The sequence below is a fragment of the Aethalodelphis obliquidens genome, unplaced genomic scaffold (genome assembly GCF_003676395.1).
Source record: "Aethalodelphis obliquidens isolate GAN/ISIS:26980383/991018 unplaced genomic scaffold, ASM367639v1 scaffold3, whole genome shotgun sequence".
Classification (NCBI taxonomy): domain Eukaryota; kingdom Metazoa; phylum Chordata; class Mammalia; order Artiodactyla; family Delphinidae; genus Aethalodelphis; species Aethalodelphis obliquidens.
In genome coordinates, this window is record NW_020837947.1 from 20636648 (window position 1) to 20658531 (window position 21884).

A 21884-nucleotide genomic window follows, 5' to 3' on the forward strand; every position below is an offset into this window, starting at 1 on the left:
GTGAAAACGGCATCACGTAGTACCTGTTTTTTTATTATAACGTTTATGTGTAGAATCTGGAAAATACAGAAAAGTATTTTAAAACTAAAACACATATGCCACCACCTAGAGAAAACTACTATCAACATTTTAATACTGTTTGTTTCTCTACGTTTCTCCAGCTCTTAAACCACTGGGTCTATTGTGAACTTCTTCCTTCTGCTCCTAGGCACATGGCTACCCACTCGCCCCAGAAATCCCACCAGTGCGCTCATTGTGAGAAGACTTTCAACCGCAAAGACCACCTGAAAAACCACCTCCAGACGCACGACCCCAACAAAATGGCCTTTGGGTGCGAGGAGTGCGGGAAGAAGTACAACACCATGCTGGGCTACAAGAGGCACCTGGCCCTGCACGCGGCCAGCAGTGGCGACCTCACCTGCGGGGTCTGTGCCCTGGAGCTAGGGAGCACGGAGGTGCTGCTGGACCACCTCAAGGCCCACGCGGAAGAGAAGCCCCCGAGTGGAGCCAAGGAGAAGAAGCACCAGTGCGACCACTGCGAAAGATGCTTCTACACCCGGAAAGACGTGCGGCGCCACCTGGTGGTCCACACAGGCTGCAAGGACTTCCTGTGTCAGTTCTGTGCCCAGAGGTTTGGGCGCAAAGACCACCTCACGCGACACACCAAGAAGACACACTCACAGGAGCTGATGAAAGAGAGTCTGCAGTCCGGAGACCTTCTGAACACCTTCCACTCCCTCTCTCCGCAGTTCCAGCTGAAGGCCGCCCCACTGCCTCCTTTCCCTTTAGGGGCTCCTGCACAGAACGGGCTTGCAAGCGGCCTGCCAGCTGAGGTACACAGCCACACCCACGGCCCCTCGGAGCAAACCTCCCAGCCTGTGCCAGCGCTGCCAGAGCTCCTGGCCCCGCTCCACCCCGTAGCATCCCCCAGCTCTCCTCCCCCACCCCTCCAGAATCACAAGTACAACACCAGTTCTACCTCATACTCCCCACTTGCAAGCCTGCCCCTCAAAGCGGATACTAAAGGATTTTGCAATACCAATTTGCTTGAGGACTTGCCTCTGCAAGAGCCTCAGTCACCTCACAAGCTCAACCCAGGTTTTGATCTGGCCAAGGGAGGTGCTGGTAAAGTAAACCTGCCCAAGGAGCTACCTGCAGACGCTGTGAACCTAACAATACCTGCCTCTTTGGACCTTTCCCCTCTGTTGGGCTTCTGGCAGCTGCCCCCTCCTGCTACCCAAAATGCCTTTGGGAATAGCAGTCTCACTCTGGGGCCTGGGGAATCTCTGCCCCACAGGTTAAGCTGTCTGGGGCAGCAGCAACAAGACCCCTCACTCGCCATGAGCACTATGAGCCTGGGCCAGCTCCCCCTGCCCCCCATCCCCCATGTTTTCCCAGCTGGCACTGGTTCAGCTATCCTGCCTCATTTCCACCATGCATTCAGATGACTGGTTTTTAAAGCGTACCGTTCTTATTCTGGAAGATGTTTTAAGAAGCATTTTAAACATCAGTTATGATACAAGGAAAGAGTTAGAAAGCAGGACTGGAATATGGCTTATTCAGTGATGACTGGCTTGAGAGAAGAGAGTTCTCGAACTGCATGTATTGTGCCAATCTGTCCTGAGTATTCATGCTTTGTACCAAATTTAATAAGCAAGTATTCTTTAATGGAACTGCAACCATTGTCATAACCGACATCCATACGAGGGCTGCTATATATAGGTGTTTGTCAAATTGAACTTAATCGTAAGCCATGATCATAATAATGTTAACTAAATAACTTTATGTGGCACTGCCTAGTAAGGGAACTATGGAAAGGTTTGGATTTCTCCAAAATGGGAGAATTTTTAAAATAAGAAAATAACCTTTATATTGCATATTATGACTAGGCTGTGTATTTCTTTTCAGGGATTTTTCTACCTTCAGGGTTGGATGTAGTTTAGTTACTATTGCCATAGCCAACCTATAGTTTTACAGAAACAATTTCTTGTGGAATAATAGATGTCTCCATTTTAAAAAAGCATTTTAAATGTAGTTTGAATATTTTCCACAGGATGCTACAATGTGAGTTATCACTTCATTTATCTTAAAGACTAAACTGATTGTCAGTTACATCTGACAGAAAAAAAAAAAAAAAATCACTGTGTAACCAGGTTAAGCGGTAAAATAATCCAGGCGTCAGTCAAAAAAGGCATTTTACTGACTTTAATATTGATTATATTTTTAACAGGAATTTAAGAATATTACTGGAATTAAAAAAATATATATATATATATTAAACAAGAATTTCCTTTGCTCTGTCTGGCTTAAAATACTACTCTGCTTAAGTATTTTTAATCACCAATAAGTAAATGCATTTTAAAATTCATCATTTAAGTCAATATTAGTTTTATTCAAAAAAGATAACGTTTTACAATGTAACTATAATCTATCTCTTGAATTTGGTATCTAATGAGTTTTTAAAATATAAAACCTAACCTTTTTTTAAAGCTCCTTTGTCTTTTGTGTTTAGAGGCTTTCTATATGAAGATATATCTTACGTATAATAAACTCTACAAATTCTGCACGTGGCTCGATTAATTTTTATATACAACCACACCGCGGAACTATCCACACTGAGATAGAAAACAGTTCCAGTTCCTTGGCCGGCTCCCTCATGCCCCCTCCTGGCCATTACATCCCCTACAGAAACTACTATTCTGACCTCTAGTCAGCATCTTTTAGAAACTAACCCCCCCTTCTTTTTTTTGAGTAAAATAATTATGATTTAAGGTACGAGCTTATATGCTTCATTAAATTCACAGTGCTAAGAACTTATTTCTAAAAATTACTGTATAACATTCTGAATCCTTCCAGAATGCTATGTAATTTATTTCTGATATATAAGGTCAGAATACTAGCTACTAAAGTTTTGTCTAGGCTAGGCTACCATGATCCCGTTTTACAATCGTGTTTACTATTAATTTCTAGGACAAATTAGAAATTATTTCATATTGGGATTTCTTCAGAAAGTATTCCCCCATAATACTGTTTATTTTTGCTTGTTTTACCTCGAAATAGGGTGGGGGTGGGTAGAGAAAGGGAAACCTTGAGTTCGTTCGCCCATTAAAGCAGCATATTAGCCAAATGTGAGAAACTGGTTCACAGTCCTTAAAGGTGATACTGATGACCATAAAGGGTGGGAGGCATTGTAGATAAGCTACCTGGGGCCGGGCTGTTGCATGTGTGGAACTGACATGGTGGGTCCTTAAACTACGGTTTCACTTGCGGGGAAGAAAATGAGACAGAGGGACACAGGTTACCTCGTCAGTAGGAATCTACTGCTCTGGGATGTCTCAGTTCACAAATCCACTTACCTCTCCAAGGGAAGGCAGTCTCTCAGAGCAAGCGGAGAGCGGTAGAGTGGCAGCTCCCCTCAGCTCAAGCTTCCCAAATTCCATTTACAGAAGGTTCCATAAATACTTTTATGTGGCTTACGAGTCTTCAGTCAATTCCAGAACACATACCTGATTTACCTGAGCATAAAACATAGCATTTAGTTCCCAAAATACAGATTGTAAGACTTTCAGATGTCATGTTTGCTGTACCACAGGTGGGAGTAGGTCGGTATTCTCCTAATTAGAAAAAGATGGCTTACTCCTAAATAAAATTCCCTGAGTTTAATAAAAGATAAAAAATTCTTAGATTAAAAAGCAAGAGTTAAGTATAAATGACTCTACAAAAAGAGTTTACTAACCCTTAAGATGACCAAGGGAAAAAAATAGTTGGGACACCACCTCCCAACAGAGCTACATAAACCAATGGTGAAATGAACAGTTGACTTCCAAGTTGGCCATGATAAATAAATGGCCTGAGGCCACTTAGAGCATCCTCTCCACAGGGTGGGAAGGTTACTGTAACCTGTTCCTTCCACTGTAGTGTTCCCCCAAAATCAACTGTGTACACTGGTGTGAGACAATTATACATGGTATACAGATGGACATTTAAAATAGGAATGGTTACTAATTATAGTTTAATGTTCATTAGAAGCAAATAACAAAGCTGACATTTCACAGCTATTATATAGAATAAAGTTAGGTAAAAAATGATTTTCCTAGAAAGCAATAGTGTTAGTACACCGAAGACTGTTTCACTAAAAGTTTCTAATATCAAAGCAACATTTTCTTTAAAAGCTTATTAAATGTCCACTTAAAAAAAAAAGCTTCAAATGAATCTTTAAATCAAGCATTATCATACAGGTTGATGTGTTGTTTAACGATTTGGGGGGAAAATTTTGAAGGGAGTAGATAAGAAAATTTGAAGCTAGTTTTTACTTGTTCTACATGATGTCTCAAGAGAAATCATGGGCATGTAAACAGATGCCTCCCCATCCTTCCCCTTAGGTGGCTTTCCTGGGTACACAGCCATCCAGGCTGAGGACTTTTAGGGAGCCAGTCTGAAAGCAGAAAGAAAAGGCATTTACTTTAGAACTTCGTTGTTTCCACATTGAGAATGCCTCTTAAAATTTTAATTGTTTTAACAATTCACATATCAAAAAGTCTCCAACTTCATAGCAGTCCTATTCAGTGTCAATCTCAGGGAACTGTCCTTGTTTGGAAAAAGGGATAGGGCAGTAACCTTCCAGGTCAAAATGAAAAATCATTCCCCTTTCCTGTTAAATCCAAGAAGCAAAAACTGAACGTCATTTCAAACTATATGTTTAACAAAAGAGTAAATTTCAAGAACATACATTTTAGTAACACAAATCAGGATCTGCCCAAATTCCTCTCTGACTGGCCTGCTATGGATTCATTCTCTTAAAGGCTCAGTAACTGTCTTGCCCATTGGATGATCGGCAACACCTGGATTAGAGGTTAATTTTTTTTTTTTCTTACCTGGCCTCTAGGAGTTAATCTTTTTTTAGGTTTAGTAAATCCTTGTCTGAGTTTTGCTCCAGAAGCAGGGTCCACTGCTAATCCTTTGCAGACATAAACAGATTTGTTATTATGTAAAAGCAAACATTAGCAACAACAGAAAAAAAGGAATGATTACGAAATCCTCACACTGGATTCAAAAATCTCTATTCTTCTTTTGTTTTGTTTAGTTTTGTAGCTATAGACAAGTTCTCAGTCCCCATCCTGGGCCAAATAATAAGGAAAACAGAAACTGTCTCAGGAGCCCTCTCTCCTCCACCCCTAGGCCTTCACTTGCCTATGGATGGGCCCTCTGGACCACCACCTCAGTGGGCCACCATTTATACAAGCTGACCCTTGGGCTTCCCTGGTGGCGCAGTGGTTGAGAATCTGCCTGCTAATGCAGGGGACACGGGTTCGAGCCCTGGTCTGGGAGGATCCCCCATGCGGCGGAGCAGCTGGGCCCGTGAGCCACAACTATTGAGCCTGCGCATCTGGAGCCTGTGCTCCGCAACAAGAGAGGCCGCGATAGTGAGGCTCGCGCACCGCGATGAAGAGTGGCCCCCGCTTGCCACAACTAGAGAAAGCCCTCGCACAGAAACTCAGACCCAACACAGCAAAAATAAATAAATTATACAAGCTGACCCTCAACAACACCTCTCCCCACTACTGCCCTGGCTTTCAAAATATATCCTGAGTATTTCATGTCTTCACAATCCTTTGCCTGCTTTCATGCTAGAAAGGGTTTGATAAGCCTTATGGAAGCATGAGATGCCTTCCCTCCCAGGCGTTATTTACACAGTGATGGACTCAATCCCCAAACAGGACTCTTTTCCTTCGTGTCCAGCAGCACTGCTACGTATGGAGATGTAGGAGTTTATGGATATAGGCATACCATACCATAGTCTGTTTTAAAGGACCACATGGTATGGGACGGGATTCTCAAGGAAATCATTTAAAAAAAAAAAAAAAGAATTAGTGCTCTCTGTCCTAGAGGCCTCCTTTCTATCTAATCAGTGTTTTACAAAGGGGGAATAACCAAACAACCCAAGGAAATTGTGAATCAATATCAAAGAACATAGGATAGAAAGAACTCAGTGTTCGTATTACCCAAAGATCTCCAAGTCTTATTTTTTCCAAGGAATCAGCAACTGACCCTTCAAAACTCATTACATTTGCTATGCAATTAGGTTAGGTAAGGAGGGGAGGCTAGTGCAGGGAAGATGCTTAACCTGATCAAATCCACTGGCTCCAGAAACCAAAGCAGAACCTACACCAACAAAACTTTATAGGCAATTCACTAAATATATGAAGCAATGCAGCTCTAGAACCCAGAACTACATTTTCACAGTGATCTTAGTCTCTCTGTATAAAGGTGCTGGAGAAGCTGCTGCCCAGAGGTACCTTCCCTGTAAATCTGTCACTCTTATATCAAAACCCTTCAGAAAATAGCCATGTAGATACTTGCTGACTAGGCTATAAACTCAGTTCCCATCTGAACATCAGAATCTTCGTGAGAATGAAGGAAGAGCCACACCATTTTTCTAAAACAATTTCCTAACATATATCTACTAAATAATATATACCTACTAAGTAATATATAATAGTATATAATATGTACTAAATAATGTAATATATAATAATATATAAATATGTTTATATAATTATCTCCTTAATCTTTATATTTTTTGACCCAGTTTTCCCAAAGTAGATAAAGATTTGCTTGGCTCTACCATTTCCTATTAAAAATTACTTGTGTAAGTTGCTTTTCCTCACCTGTAAACTAGGGATATGAATAATATGTCTACTCCCCTGTGTTACTTTGAGGATTAAATGAGGATTAATGAAGATTAATATATGAAGAGCTTAGAAGAGTGTACAATTAAGCACGGGCTACTGTCCATGAAGAAGGGATATTCAGTACAGCAAAAAAGTAGAAACAACCTACCTATTCAAGTCAGGAAAACAGATAAACAAGTTACATTGTATTTCTGTGATATGATACCATGTTTTTAAAGAAACTCTTTGCCATAGGAAAATGTTCAAAGTTTGTTAGTGAAAAAAAGTCAGGAAGTGTACACCAACTATGATCCTAGCTTTGATAAAAGGAAAACAAAAAAGGAGTATAAAGAGAAAAAATGAAAAGAGATATCAATGTTAACAGGGTGTGGAATTATGGACATCTTTTATTTTCTTTACACCATTTATACCATTTTCCAATATCTTCTACAGTAAGCATTAATTTCTTACATGGCAATGAAAAAAAATGCTCTTTCTCAAGAGACATTTTTGCAGACTAACTTAAAGTGTCTAGGACCAAGAAGTTTCTAAGTCATCATAATAGTCTAACTTACATAAATGCGCGTGCCTGGGGATGTGACACCAGCATTGGTGTTAATCACATATAGTCTGGATGTCTCGCCAAGCATTTATGACCCTCCTTGCTCTAGTGTCAGCCTTCCATTCTAACTTTAACCCCAGTTCTTCTCCGTGCTTTGGCCAAATGGGCCATTTGTTTCCAGAGTATGTCCTCTGCATTCTTATTTCCATATCTTTGTTAATTGCTTCTGCAACTTTTCTCCATTGGTCAAAATCTAGCTCATCCTGGGACTTCCCTGGTGGTGAAATGGATAAGACTCCATGCTCCCATAAACGGATAAAGAAGATGTGGCACATATATACAATGGAATATTACTCAGCCATAAAAAGAAACGAAATTGTTATTTGTAGTGAGGTGGATGGACCTAGAGTCTGTCATACAGAGTGAAGTAAGTCAGAAAGAGAAAAATAAATACTGTATGCTAACACATATATATGGAATCTAAAGGAAAAAAATGGTTCTGAAGAACCTAGGGGCAGGACAGGAATAAAGATGCAGACGTAGAGAATGGACTTGAGGACACAGGGAGGGGGAAGGGTAAGCCGGGACGAAGTCAGAGAGTGGCAAGGACTTATATATACTACCAAATGTAAAACAGACAGCTAGTGGGAAGCAGCCGCATAGCACAGGGAGATCAGTTCAGTGCTTTGTGACCACCTAGAGGGGTGGGATAGGGAGGGTGGGAGGGAGACGCAAGAGGGAGGAGATATGGGGATATATGTATATCTATAGCTGATTCACTTTGTTATACAGCAGAAACTAACACACCATTGTAAAGCAATTATACTCCAATAAAGATGTTAAAAAAAATAGTAAGAAAAAAAAAAGACTCCGTGCTCCCAATGCAGGGGGCCTGGGTTCAATCCCTGGTCAGGGAACTAGATCCCACATGCATGCCACACTGAGGAGCCCACGTGCCTCACCTAAGGAGCCGGCGAGCCGCAACTAAGGAGCCTGCCTGCTGCAACTAAGGAGCTGGCAAGCCACAACTAAGGAGCCCGCCTGCCGCAACTAAGACCCAGCACAACTAAATAAATTAAAAACAAAACAAAACAAAGAAACTGAGGCTGAGTTAAAAAAAAAAATGTAGCTCATCCTGAAAGCTCATCCCAAATGCCTCTACCTCTATGAAGCTTCCTCTCTCTGACTGTCACCTCCTCCATAAAGCCTCCTCAGCAAAGTTGATCTCTTGATTCCCTTAGGACTTTTATATCCCACTGTTAAATATTAGATATTAATAATTACTGACTGCCTCTCCCCCTAGACTTTTTAAAGAATCCATGGGTGTAAGAAACAACCATACACAATAACTAGGTGCTGAGTGAATGAATCCTTTTAAACATCCATGGCAGCTGTGTATCAACGTCATGTAACATCACATGTTCTCTTGGGCAGAGATTTTCCTGTACATACAAAACTTCTTAGAAGACTCTGGGATGGATAAGGATTGTGCCTGACACACATTTCCCCTGACTGTGAATTCAGAACAAAATGTTATTAAATGAGAGATTCTAAATGCTTATTTTACTTAAGAGAGTTGAAGAATGATAGCCAGAGTTTTAGAGGGCTAACTACCAGCTAGATGAAGACAGTAAAGAATTTATGTGGAAGGCGACGGACACCAAGTAGCCTTACTATCGACTGTCAATGTAGAAATAGCAAGACCAACAAGAATTTTTAAAAGGCCCTCATATTACAAATAGATTACTACTGACCAGAACAAAAACAATGGCCAGCAGATGTGAATCTGATTCACACAAGGGCCTGTTTACATCAGCGAAAGGGACTCAGTGCTTTTCTCCAAGCCTTGAAGAGTTTTGAAAATTAACCTCCCCTCAGTACACTTCTGCTTCCTCCCCAGAATGGCTCCGAATGAAATGTGCCTAATTTAAAGGCACACTAACGCTGACAATTTTAATTTTAAATGTAAACAGGTGAGGCCACAGGAAAGAATAGAAATTAAATTGAAAAAGCATCTTAAGCCTGAAATAAAACAAAAAGCTACCTCCTAAAGCTAATTAACAGGACAATTCTATCATATGCCAGTAATCTAAGTGAGAAATTATGGACTCAAGATACCCACTTTTCTCCAACATATTTCATTCAAAAAGTATTTACTGGGCACTTCATAACTGCCGTGAACAATTCTAACAGCTAGGGATACAGCAGCACAATACAAAATAGACCAGACAGATCCCTGCCTTCTTGAAACTTACATCCCTTTATCTGGGGGTGGGGGGACAAGAAGGAGATAAACAAACCTGTAATGAAATCAGATGATGATAAATGCCATTTTGAAAAACTACAAAGAGAATTATGGAGGCCTCGATCACTTCTAAATACAGAGGCTGGGGGTGAGGTACAAGGGGAAGAGGACACTCAGCAGAGAACTGGAGGGAGGGAGGGAGGGAGGGAGGGAGGGAGAGAGACAGCAGTGCAGATCAGTGAGGGAGGGCTTTGGCTTTCAGCAGAGAGGGCAGCCAGTGCAAAGGCCCTGAGCCGGAAGTGAGCAGGAGCAACACAGGCCGCTGCAGCTGGACTGAGAGACAGTAGACGGTGAGGTCAGGTGGTGGTACAGAACCTAGTGAGGGCCCTGCTGGACTCTGCCTTTTACTTGGCAACATCACAGTAGTTATAACCACGGCTAACTAGTCAAGAACAAATGTAATACCGTTTTGCTTAGATCTGCTGGCCTACTCCTCTGTTTCCTAGTGTATCAAATTGGTGTCTTTGTAGCGTCCCGCTTAATGCCACATACTGGGACACGGGACTGCTAAGCCCTAATTCAGGACCGTTCCACTGATGCCTTGCTGCTGCTTTAACGAAATTATTTAGTTCACAGAAGGAAACTCTTCCCCTATTTTCAACACTACGCCTGCCTCCCCCGATTCCCAGTCTCTTTCCAGGTTTACTAGAGTGGGGAATGAAAGTCCTGGACTCCGAGGCTGTACTCAGATTTGACTTGGCACACCGTCAGAGTTGTCTAATCCCGATGAATTAAGAAATATTCCCTCTTGGCAAATAAGCTTCAACCTCAAAATCAAAAGGATGTTTTTCACTGGAAGGGAAGCATTATAATATATTCGTTGAAAAAATAAGAAAAGAAGCTATAGTAGAAAGAAATTGTCTTTTCTGAAGGACACTAATGGTTACACTTTAGAAAAAAGCTTGTTAGTGGAAGTTTTACCAAAAGAACACACATATAATTTGAATTCTTTTTTTTCTAAGTGAAAACTAAAACCTACCCCATTGTTAAGTTTCTGCAGATCAGGAAAAAACGAATGATTTGAGTTTAGATGGCTGTGGGGAAATTTTTAAAATATCAATTCAATTTTTAAGCCCATGATAAGCAACTCATGAGGAATTTAAAAACTAATGATAAAAATTTCTAGCGCTATTATTACTTTGACTGTGAAATTGGCACTTCTTATTCTGGTTCTGATAATACCTTCAAAATAAGACTTGTGACCAGATGGGCCAATATGATCATGAATTAATTCATATTGCCTTCATAGTACATGCTGATCATAAAGAAGAATGCGCATTATTACTAATGCAGCTCAATGAAGAGAGAAAGCACAGTAGATATCTAATCCAGCTCTGCTGTTTACCAGTTGTGTGCCTCAGTTTCCCTTTCCATAGATTAAAACATTTGGAGGATTATTGCGAAGATTAAATGAAATGGGTCAAGCATATAGTAAGTACTATAATGGTGGTCATACCTTTTCAGTTATTTGAAGAAATTATTTCATTCTAGGAAGGAAATTCTTCCCTTTTTTCTTTTTTTCCAGGCTTACTGAGATCTAATTGAATATAATGTATAAGTTTAAGGTGTACAATATGATGATTGATACACGTATATATTGCAAAATGATTACCACAATAAGATTAGTTAACACACCCATCGCCTCACATAGTTGCTTTTGTGTGTATGTGGTGAGAACATTTAAGATCTACTCTCTTAGCAGTTTTTAAGTATATAATACAGTACTGTTAACTAGAGTCACCATGCTGTACTTTAGATCCTCAGAACTTATTCATCTTATTACTGGAAGTTTGTACCCTTTGACCAACATCTCCCCATTTCTCCCACCCTACACTCCACCCATGGCAACCACCATTCTATTCTCTGTTTTTACAAGTTTAACTTTTTAAGGTTCCACACATAAGTGAGGGCATACAGTATTTGTCCTCCTTCTCTCTGACTTATTTCACTTAGCATAATGCCCTCCAGGTTTATCCATGTTGTCGAAAATGGAAGGATTTCCTTTTCTTTCTTTCTTTTTTTTTTTTTGTGGTACGCAGGCCTCCCACCACTGCGGCCTCTCCCATCACGGAGCACAGGCTCCAGCCGCGCAGGCCCAGCGCCCATGGCCCACGGGCCCAGCCGCTCCGCGGTATGTGGGATCCTCCTGGACCGGGGCACGAACCCGCGTCCCCTGCATCGGCAGGCGGACCCCCAACCACTGCGCCACCAGGGAAGCCCTTCCTTTTCTTTTTATTGCTGAATAATATATACCCCATCTTTATCCATTCATCCATCAACGGACACGTCAGTTGTTTCTATATCTTGGCTATTTGAAAAATGCTGTAATGAACATGGGAGTATGGATATCTCTCTGAGACAGTGATTTCATTTTCTTCCCTTATTTTCAACACAAAACCTGGCACACTGCCATCTCCTAACTTTAATCTCTTTTTAATTTTACCAAACCAGAGAACATTGGTTCTAGACCCTGCTGTTGTAATCAGATCTAACTTTGTACATTTTCAGAGTTGTCTAATCCTGGTAAATTAGGAAATATCCTTTCTTGGCAAATAAGTTTTAACCTCAAACAAACCCACGTATCTTTATATCCCAAAGCAACTTCAGATGTCATAGCTTTTGCTGACTGCCAGCAAATCCCAAAGCCAACAGTGGCCCCCTCTGACTCTGTCATTCGATAGTTGAGATGCTCACTCCAACTCACCTGGCCTGGTTGGGACCACACTGGCCTCCAGGGCCCTGTTCTGCAGCAGAGCTCCCACAGCACTGGTTACAGTCGTTCCTCCTTTTGGACTCATCTGAACCCTACCCTACAGAGAGAGAGAGAGAGAGAGACAGAAAGAGAGACAGAGAAAGAGACAGAAAAACATAGAGACAGAGAGAGACAGATAGAGACAAAGACAGAGAGAGAGGGGGCAGAGGGGAAGAGTTCTGTAACCTCAGGTAGCACACAGGATGTAAAGCTGTCTCCCTTTCACCAGCAGCAGGATGGAGTCATGTCTGGGACCTGCGACACCCAGGGGAGGGGGACACGCACACCCTGTACCTTAGTAGCCTCATTCCTGTCCTCCCTGCTGGGGCTCAAAACCATGTCTGGGGTTTTAGAGCTTTCATTCCATAATCAAGCCCTTGGTAGAGTGGTGATAGGTTAATCCTGTAAAATTAGTTGTATGGAGACATAAGAAATCACTTAATGTCAATAAGGATAGTTATGGAACATTTTAGTTTTTCATTACACTTGAAGATGATTTTGTTTTTAAATACATGAACAGAGAAGAAAAACAGACACTGGCAGGCAGCAAGTGTTTTAAACATGGAATTCCAACATCTCCATGCCACTCCCCTCCCTGCTGAGCAGCAGTAGCAGAACAGTCACAGTAATACAGAAGAAGGACCAAAGGGTTCCTTGGGAGCTCCTTTGTATACTCCTTTTTACCTCGCTACTGATCCCTCAACATCTCCATGGCAACTCCAGTATAAAGATAACCTGTTCCTCCAAGTGAGAATCCTCACTTGGGCAAGGAGAGCTAGGAGGCTAGAGCAGGCAGCTCATCCCCAGCCAAACAAAGAAAGCTATTTTCAGAGGCCCACGCTGGTCTCTTTTGGTTAAGGGTATAACACATTTTTATACTTGATTATGTTTAAAATAGAAACACATTTCAGCTGTGCTGTTAACAGCCCTTCAAAACTGAAACAACACCTCCCTTTTTGTTCTCCTTCTCAATAAGCTCCACTATTAGGCAGGGCCCCACAGTGGTGAAGCTGGCATAAGGGAAACAGCGCTGCTGTTCAAATACACTCTACAGCGAGTTTACTCAGAAAGCAAGCAATTCAGAAAGCAAGCAATTTTTCTTCTGTGTTCCCAATCACCACTTAGCTCTGGAAAACAAGGAGAGGAACAGGGCCAAGTCACTGGCTGCACTCAGGACAGCCAGCTGGCCTTCTTCAGGAATAAAAAGCACTTCCGTCCGCTGCTTCCCTCTGCTCCCCTTGGGCCCACTGACGCCCACTAACTTTGTGGACTGGTTAGAAGAATCGTTCGAAGAAACATAATGCACCCTTTACTGCTTTAGGAAGTATGGAGTTGTCCTTTTTCCAAAACTAAGTTGAAGTCAAGCCCAAAGCAGTCATATTCCCCACCAAATTGTGGGGCCTATCCCACTATAGGAAAAGACCATGAGAGGGGAAGGAGGGCAGGGCAATGTGGAAAGAGGAAAAGGCCAGGGCACCCTGTGTGCAAGGCACTGTACTGGTATTACCTATAATCCTCCCAACAGCTCGGCAAGACACACGTTAAAGAGAGCCTCAAAGAATTGAAGTAACTTTTCCAAGTTTACCTGTAGATAATATAAAACTGAAAGTCAAACCCTGACTACTGACTGAAAAATCTGGGCTCTTTCTACATTGCACTGCTTCCCATGATATTTCAGGTGTAAAGATTGAATCTCTACAACTATATTTATCATAACCACCTTGCCTGCCCCACCAACACACCTATCTCCTGCCTCCTGTGTTCCTTTATCTAGATGTGTCGTATTATCTGCCAGGCTCTGGAGCTAAAAACCTTTCTGCCAACGCTGATCCTCTTTTACCTTATACTCGATCAGCTTCTCCGTCCCAACAATTATTTCTTAAATCTACCCGCTCCTCCACACTCACACTCACACACACACACACACACCCCCCATTAGTCTTCTTACTCTGAGCCCTCATTTTCTTTTCCTGTTGCTGTGGCTTCTAACTGGTCTCTCGCCAAACCATCTTGAACACTAACTGCAAGGGTGATCTTTCTAAAAAACCAATTCCATGTCACTCCAATCTGCACTATGTGACCAGTTTACACTGCATATAGAATGACACATGAGGCCAGTGATGGATGGTTGGACAGAAAAGCTGAGGTGGTCAGTCTGCAGGGAGAAGAGAAAGCAGCAGCAGAGCAGGAAGAAGAGACAAGATGGAAAGATGGACAGGAGGACTTCCTGGGTTCCAGGGAACTTTCAATTCCTGCTTCCAGGCCCTCAGGCTGGTTGGCCTCAGATTTAGGGCACCTATTCACTTAATCCCCTTTTTCCTCCTCTCTGAGCCAGCCTGGCTTAAAGCCCTTGTGGCTCTGACGCTCACCTGGACTGTCCCATCCCGTCACTCAGCCACAGGCACTCTAGGCTTCGCTCCACGTGGCGGGCTCCTCAGGCCACGAGCTGGACACTTTGTGCACAGTGTCCTTCCCAACTTCAAATCTAGACTGGTAAACCCATCTGTATTTTGCAGAAAGTATCTGCTTCTCTTTGAAGCCTCTGCTGAATCACAAGTGGCCTCTGCCTCCATCTCGCTCCTGTATATGCCAACCACTACACCTTCCTACTGCACTGTTTCCAAGGCCACCTCCTCCTCCGAATCACAAATCCTTGGTCAACCAGCACTTGGCACAGTGGCTGCTTCAGCACAGATATTCAGTAACTGTCTAGTATATGCTGAGCTAGAGCTCAGGTCCATAGTCCGTGGGGTGTGCTATCGTTAGAGAGGGTCCCATCCCTATTACATATTGGATATCATGGAAATCTTTCTAAACATGCTTCATACTGTTAAGTATTGAGAACAATTTAATCTTTTCTTGGTATCTAAGCCATGTTTATAAAACTAATGGTTCTCATGGTATGCTGTAAGCTATGTCCCCGGCACCTTTGATGTGTATGGAGCTGTCTGCTCTCCCCAGTGCTGTCTTTATAAATCTATTGTCTTCCTGGTCCAGTGTTATTTTACTTATTTGTACCTATTTATAACAGCTGTTTTATCCATTTACCTTCAATTGCTGACTCTGGCTTTGAATAGGGTGAAGACCCCTCTCCACAGAGCAAACACATGACCTGTAGAACAAGGCCTCCCTTGTGATGGCTTCCCCCACTTAGGCCAGTTTCACCTCAGGTTCAAGAGTCTTTTTGAGGTGGTTAAGGCTGATAACCACCATTGGTTAGAATTTTACCATAATACTATAGAAGCACTACTTATACATCTAAGGCTTCAACCTAAGAAGCTTCAAACACTGTAGAAAATTTTTTTCTACAACACCCAAAGGTGCTGTTAGCTGGGAAGCACCCCTCAAAAAGAAGCCAAGTCCCATGAAGATGAGTGACAGTAATTGGCTATCTCGATCCTCACACTTCTCAGGATGGGTAATTTAGGTTCCCTAGCAAATTCTACCTGCTTTCCCTGGGCATGTAAGGGCACAAGAGCCAGCACTTGGGGAGAGATATTCACCTGTGCCCTGGTTGCCAATTTGGCTGCTGTCTGGGCTGGATAAAAGACTCGGCGAGAAGACTGATCCTTGCAGAAATTAATGTGTTGAGTGGCTGCGGTTTCATTAAATCTCCTCATACAATATGGACACCGAATATAATCTGAATGTAAAGATAACAATGAAAAAGCAATTAACATTTCAAAAACAACTCTGGAAGGGACTATATGAAATGAAGTAAATAGAATATGAACTCTGCTCCAACATGAAAGAGAGGTACCAAACTCTGGTTTGAGACAGGCTATTCCAGAGGGGGAAGACATGCAAGGGCTCAAATAAAGGACAAGGTTTGGTAAATTTTTTCTACCTATGCACTTATTTCAGTTAAAAGTGTTCCCTTAAAATGTTTACATGCTATGTTGCTTTCTTAGAAAATAGATTAATTATATATACTTCGGAACTTCCCAATTAAATGAATTATTTAGTGAACGATTATGTAAAGAAAGGAGTCCTAGAATCACAGAATATTGATATTGATGACTGAAGGGCACAGAAGATTCAAAAGCCCCAGCTGTGGTACTGAGTGGGACAGAAGTTCATACAAAAGTTATGGAGCTACAGAGGGAGTAAGATGTTTCAAAATGTGGGTTTGGGGGATGGCATTTGAAACCAATGTCACAGTCCTTCTGCAGTGGCTAGATTTTCCCACTGAACTCCTAAGTGAGGAGGCAATTGATATGTTCAGAAAGGGGGTTAGGAAAAGGGAGCAGGTGAGGGTTCAAAAACAGAAAAGGGAAGAGCTTCCTGTGTTAGAACCTCTCTGGCAGCCCTGAGGGCACGGGGTCCTCTGAGGTTCTGGGGAATACCCATTGGTCTCAATTTGTCTCATTTGCAATTACTAGACAGTGGGAAAAAGGAGAAGTGAGAAAGATCTAAGGTCTTCTCAGAACGTGGAGATGCTCACATGTTCCAAAACCAGGTTGGAGCTTCCTCCTCCAAAGCAAGGGGGACCATGGGGGTCGTGTTGTTTTGTTTTGCTTCAGGCGCCTGGAAGGATGACAAAGTGGACATGTGCAACGTAAGAGAATAACTACCTCTTTCCCCAGGAAGGGCCTGAGATAGCACCACCTTAAACTCTGTGTGGAAGTTTGGTTTAGCACAGAGTCAAAATTCCTACACGTGTGAATGGGTATTTAAGGCAGTGAGGTCTTCAAAGTTAAGAGTTTTTTGAAGACATCTTTTAAAGCAGTTTGGGGAGTTTTCTACTTGAACAAATCATTTCCTAAAATGAATACTCATAAAATGAAAGAATTGGAATATGTAAGGAATTGGAATGAAAGAAACAGTTAGCACTTAACCTAACAGTTTATTGCACACTCTGGAAGGCATTACTTCATCATTAATTCCATACTTACTGAACACCTATTATGCTCCAACAATGTCTCTGTAATCAAGGACTAAGCATTCTAATACAGAAACAAAATTTTCCCATAGTGACAAATTCCTTGAACAAAATAGAACAGGACAAAGTAAAATAGAACAAAATAAAATAAAATAGAAATGGTGAAGGCTATGCAGCCTGCCTGACTGGTTCTGAGCCTGAGCTCTTCACCTATGTGTGTGAACTTGGGCATGTTTCTGAACCTCCTTAAGCTTCAATTTCCCCAGTACCTACATATCACCTGTATCATTGAGTTGTTATGAAAGTTAACTATGATAATCCACAGTAGGGCCTGGTACAGTGGGTGGGGAGAACATGCTGTAACTATAAGGAAACAGGCCCAGCCAGGTTGTGTTCCAACTATCAAACAGGAAAGAAACTGCTTATGAAAACTAAAATAGGAAGTGCCATTATCATGCAGGACTCATTTACGATGGTGCAGAAAAACATCTAGAACGGGGTTCGTGGTTCAGGGGTTATTTCTTTAGTTTTACCGGCTGAAAAGTCAAGGTTTATATCAGAAATGCTGCTACCATAAACCAGACTCAGTTTGGGCAAAGACAGTGATTATGGCAGTGACTGTGTTGCTTCCTTAATCCCACTTGTTCATTCATTCATTGTGCCCTTCTGTGTGTTTGGCACTATATGCACTGTGGAGGAAACCAAGTTGAAGCGTAGTATTTCCCTGCTGACAAAGATCTTAGAGACGACTAGAGGCCTAGGTAAAGAAGCAGACAATTACCACTCCGGGGAATAAGCTTTGAAAGGAGGAAGCACTAGGTCCTCCAGGAGTCCACAGGAGGAACACGAAGCCCAGACTTTAGGGGCAGAGGAAGAGAACATCAAATATACTGAGAATGCAAAAACTCTTTTCTTGCAACAATAATTTGAACACAGCATGGCTGAGCTACACGTTCGACCCTCGTCTCAATCTGAGTCACCTCTTCCTCTATCAATAATGATGTCATAAAAATCACTATGTGCTATCTATTTCAATAGATAATGATTTATAACTAATTAATTTATTAATTAATTTATTTTTTGCCACACCGTGCAGCATGCAGGATCCTAGTTCCCTGACCAGGGATAGAACCCGTGCCCCCTGCAGTGGAAGCTTGGAGTCTTAACCACTGGACCACCAGGGGATTCCTGATAATGATTTTTAATGTCTTATTCCGTATCTCATAAAAGATTAAAGTAGAAAAACAAGCATCATTTAAAAATGCAAGCACTTTGTTGAGTACCCATGTCTACATAGCCCTGTGAAACGTGGACCAAATGTCCCAGGACCACTGAAAATCCCAATTGTAAATATTCTATATCACTGCCCTCATAAACTGTCACACAATCCTGGAAAGTTGAATGATTGGCAAACTTACTTAAGTCAGTAAGAATTAGAATAAATACATGCACGTCACAAAAACTGAGCCATGAAATAAGGAATCATGCTGGAAAAAAAATGGAAATTACTTGCGAACTCATACCTACTAGGCCATATGATTAATAATACTAGTAATATCTGTATAAATTTTCTAAGTATTTAAGCTGGAGAATATATGGGCTAATATAAAATCCCTGCACAATCAAAATAATTGAATAGTAATGAAAATGTGCCATTGGAGGTAATCATTTTGCTTGGTGCATAAAATTATAATAAGGGCATAGGGAAGAATTTAATTATAAAACTGTATTTTAGCATAAAAATGTAAAGGGCAGAAAAATAAACTGTACACTTGATGAGGCCTGTACACAAAGGGAATTATTTATTTTAAAGAAACAATAATCCCCACATTTTAAATCCAATGTGGAAATTAGAGAAATTCACACAGCAGACCATCTGACATGGTTTCACTATTCAACTAAAGAACTAGAAGGTAGCCATCAACCCTGCAGCTTCTGCTATTAAAATGAAGTAGTTCTCATAAAAGATGCTTTTATTATACAAAGCTTCTTGCTAAAGTATTATCAAAATCACAGCCATAGATCTTTCTATGGAACATCTTAAGACAACACATGATTTCAAGTTAATTTTCATAAGCACCTAGCAAAAATGAAGCAATTATTAAGAGTATTTTCTGGTACTGAAGTTCAGATGATTTATTTTACGGATGATTTTTATAGTATTACACTTTGGTTTTGTTTGTTTTATTTTTTATTTTATTTATCTATTTTTTGGCTGTAACACTTGGCTTGCGGGATCTCAGATCTTAGTTCCCCAACTAGGGATCGAACCCGCGCCCCCGACAGTTTAAGTGTGGAGTCCTAACCACTGGAACACCAGAGAATTCCCTTTTTATACTTTTTAGAATGAACTTTGAGGAATAAGTTATGTGCATTAAAATGCACCTATTTTAAGTGTACAGTTTGAAAAGTTTTGACAAATACATACATTTGTGTAACCACCCCAATTAAAATATGAAACAAGTCTATTACCTCCAAAAGTTCCTTCATGCCCCTTTTCAGTCAATAATTCCCCCAAACCCAGACTCAAGCAACCAAAGATCTATCTTCCTGTCACTAAAGATAAGTTTTACCTCTTCTATATCTTACTACAAGACAGCATCCATGGTGTGCTACATGTATAGTTGCACTTTCTTCTTACTGTTCAGTTGTATTCCATTTTGTAAATATTCCACAGTTTATCCATCCACTTGTTGATGGTCATGTTCAGTTTATGCTACTTAAATGGAGCTGCTATAAACATTAATATGTAAGTCTTTTTTAAGGACATGTTTTCCATTTTTTTGCACAAACAGCTAGGAGTGGAATCACTGTATAGGTAAGTGTATGTTTAACTTAAGAAAATACCAAAGTGGCTGTACTATTTTAGACTCCCAGCAGCAGCAGCAGCAGCAGCAGCGTATGAGCGTTCCAGTTGTTCCATATCGTAACCATCACTTGTATTGTCAGTTTTTTATTTTAGCCATTCAAGTGGGTGTGTAGTGGTATCTCACTGTGGTTTTTTTTTTTTTTGCGGTACGCGGGCCTCTCGCTGTTGTGGCCTCTCCCGTTGCGGAGCACAGGCTCTGGACGCGCAGGCTCAGCGGCCATGGCTCACGGGCCCAGCCGCTCCGCGGCATGTGGGATCTTCCTGGACCGGGGCACGAACCCATGTCCCCTGCATCGGCAGGTGGACTCTCAACCACTGTGCCACCAGGGAAGTCCTCTCACTTTTAATTAAAAGTGGTTTTAATTTACATTTCCCTGATGAAAATGATGCTGAGTATCTTTTCACATGCTTAATGACCATTATTTTGTGATGTTCTGTTCAAATACATCTCTTGCCTTTTCCTTATTGGGTTGACTTACTATTGAGTTATAAGACTTCTTTATATATTCTTGATATTTGACTTTCATCAGATACATGTATTATAAATATTTTCTTATCCTGTACCTTGCCTTTGCATTTTCCTAATGGTGTCTCTCAAAACTAATGTTTTTAATTTTGGTGAAGCCCAATTTATCAACTTCCTTTTTAAAAACCTGTTGCTGCATTTTGTGTCCTGCTTAAAAAATCTTTGTTGACTCTTAGATAAAAGATGTTTGGTTTTTCTAGAAATCTTATAGTTGTTGCACTTTATAGGTCAATGATTCATTTTGAATTAATTTTTGTGTATAGTATAAGACTATCCTTTCCCATGTTGAATTACTTTTGTTAAAAATCAACTGCCCATAGATTGGGGGGAGATCTATATTTAGATTCTCTTTTCTGTTCAATTGATATATTAATACCAAATTTCCATGATTACTGTAACATTATAGTAAGTCTTGACATCAGGTAGTGTAAGTCCTCCAATTTTATTCTTTTTTCAAAACTATCCTGGCTATTCAAGATCCTTTGAATTTCTGTGTAATTTTAGAATCAGCTGGTCAATTCCTACTTGGCAAAGAAAACTTGCAGGGATCTTCACTGGAACTACATTGAGTCCATAGATCAATCTGGGGAGAACTGACATCATAACACAATGCATGAGTCTTCCAAACCATGAAAATGGTAAATCTCTCCATCTATTTTAGTCCTCTTTAATTCCTCTAAGCAATGTGTTGTGGTTTTCATTTTAAAAGTCTTACACATATTTTGTTAAATATATGCCTAAGTATTTCATGTTTTTTACATGATTGTAATGGCATTTTTCATTTCATTTTTTCAGTTGTTTATGCCTAGTGTATAGAAATACAATTCACTTGTGTATATTGACCTTATAACCTGAAAGCTTGTTAAAGGAACTTTTAATTTCAGTAGCTTTTTTTGTAGTTTCATAAGATTTTCTACATTTACTCATTCATGATCATGTTGTCTGTGAATAAGGATAGTTTTACTTCCTCCTCTCCAATCTTTAAATTTATGTGTATGTATGTATGTGTGTATAAAATATATAATTTTTTCTTATTACACTGGGTACTATGTCCAGTATAGTGTTAACCAGAAGTGGTCAGAAAGGACATCCTTGCTCTTTCCTTAAATTCAGTGGGAAACTGTTCAGCTTTTCACCGTTAAGTGTGATATTAGCTGTAGATTTTTCAGAGATGTCCTTTATTAAAAGGAAGTTCCCTTCTATTTCTACCTTTCTAAGAGTTTTCTTTTTTAAACATGTAAGGGTATTACATTTTCTCACAGGCTTTTTTCCTGTAGCTACTGAGATGATCACATGCTTTAAAAAATATTTTGTTAA

At 40.8% G+C, this 21884-nt stretch overlaps 2 protein-coding genes across 15 annotated transcripts in view; one reads left to right on the forward strand and one right to left on the reverse strand.

Moving 5' to 3' along the window:
* Positions 1-2564, forward strand: part of PLAGL1 (PLAG1 like zinc finger 1) — a 100083-nt gene extending 97519 nt beyond the window's left edge. For 13 of the 14 annotated variants that reach the window (XM_027084536.1, XM_027084583.1, XM_027084547.1 and 10 more), the window contains one exon: positions 209-2564. In XM_027084536.1, the coding sequence (XP_026940337.1) occupies positions 209-1448 (1240 nt within the window). In that variant the 3' untranslated portion in view covers positions 1449-2564. Of the gene's footprint in view, positions 1-161 lie in introns of all 14 variants that reach the window. The other variant, XM_027084640.1, reaches the window with a different exon arrangement.
* Positions 2565-21884, reverse strand: part of ZC2HC1B (zinc finger C2HC-type containing 1B) — a 35402-nt gene continuing 16082 nt past the window's right edge. Inside the window, 4 exon segments of the mRNA XM_027080447.1 lie at positions 2565-4435; positions 4875-4957; positions 12243-12348; positions 15794-15933. Of these exon segments, the coding sequence (XP_026936248.1) occupies positions 4379-4435; positions 4875-4957; positions 12243-12348; positions 15794-15933 (386 nt within the window). The 3' untranslated portion in view covers positions 2565-4378.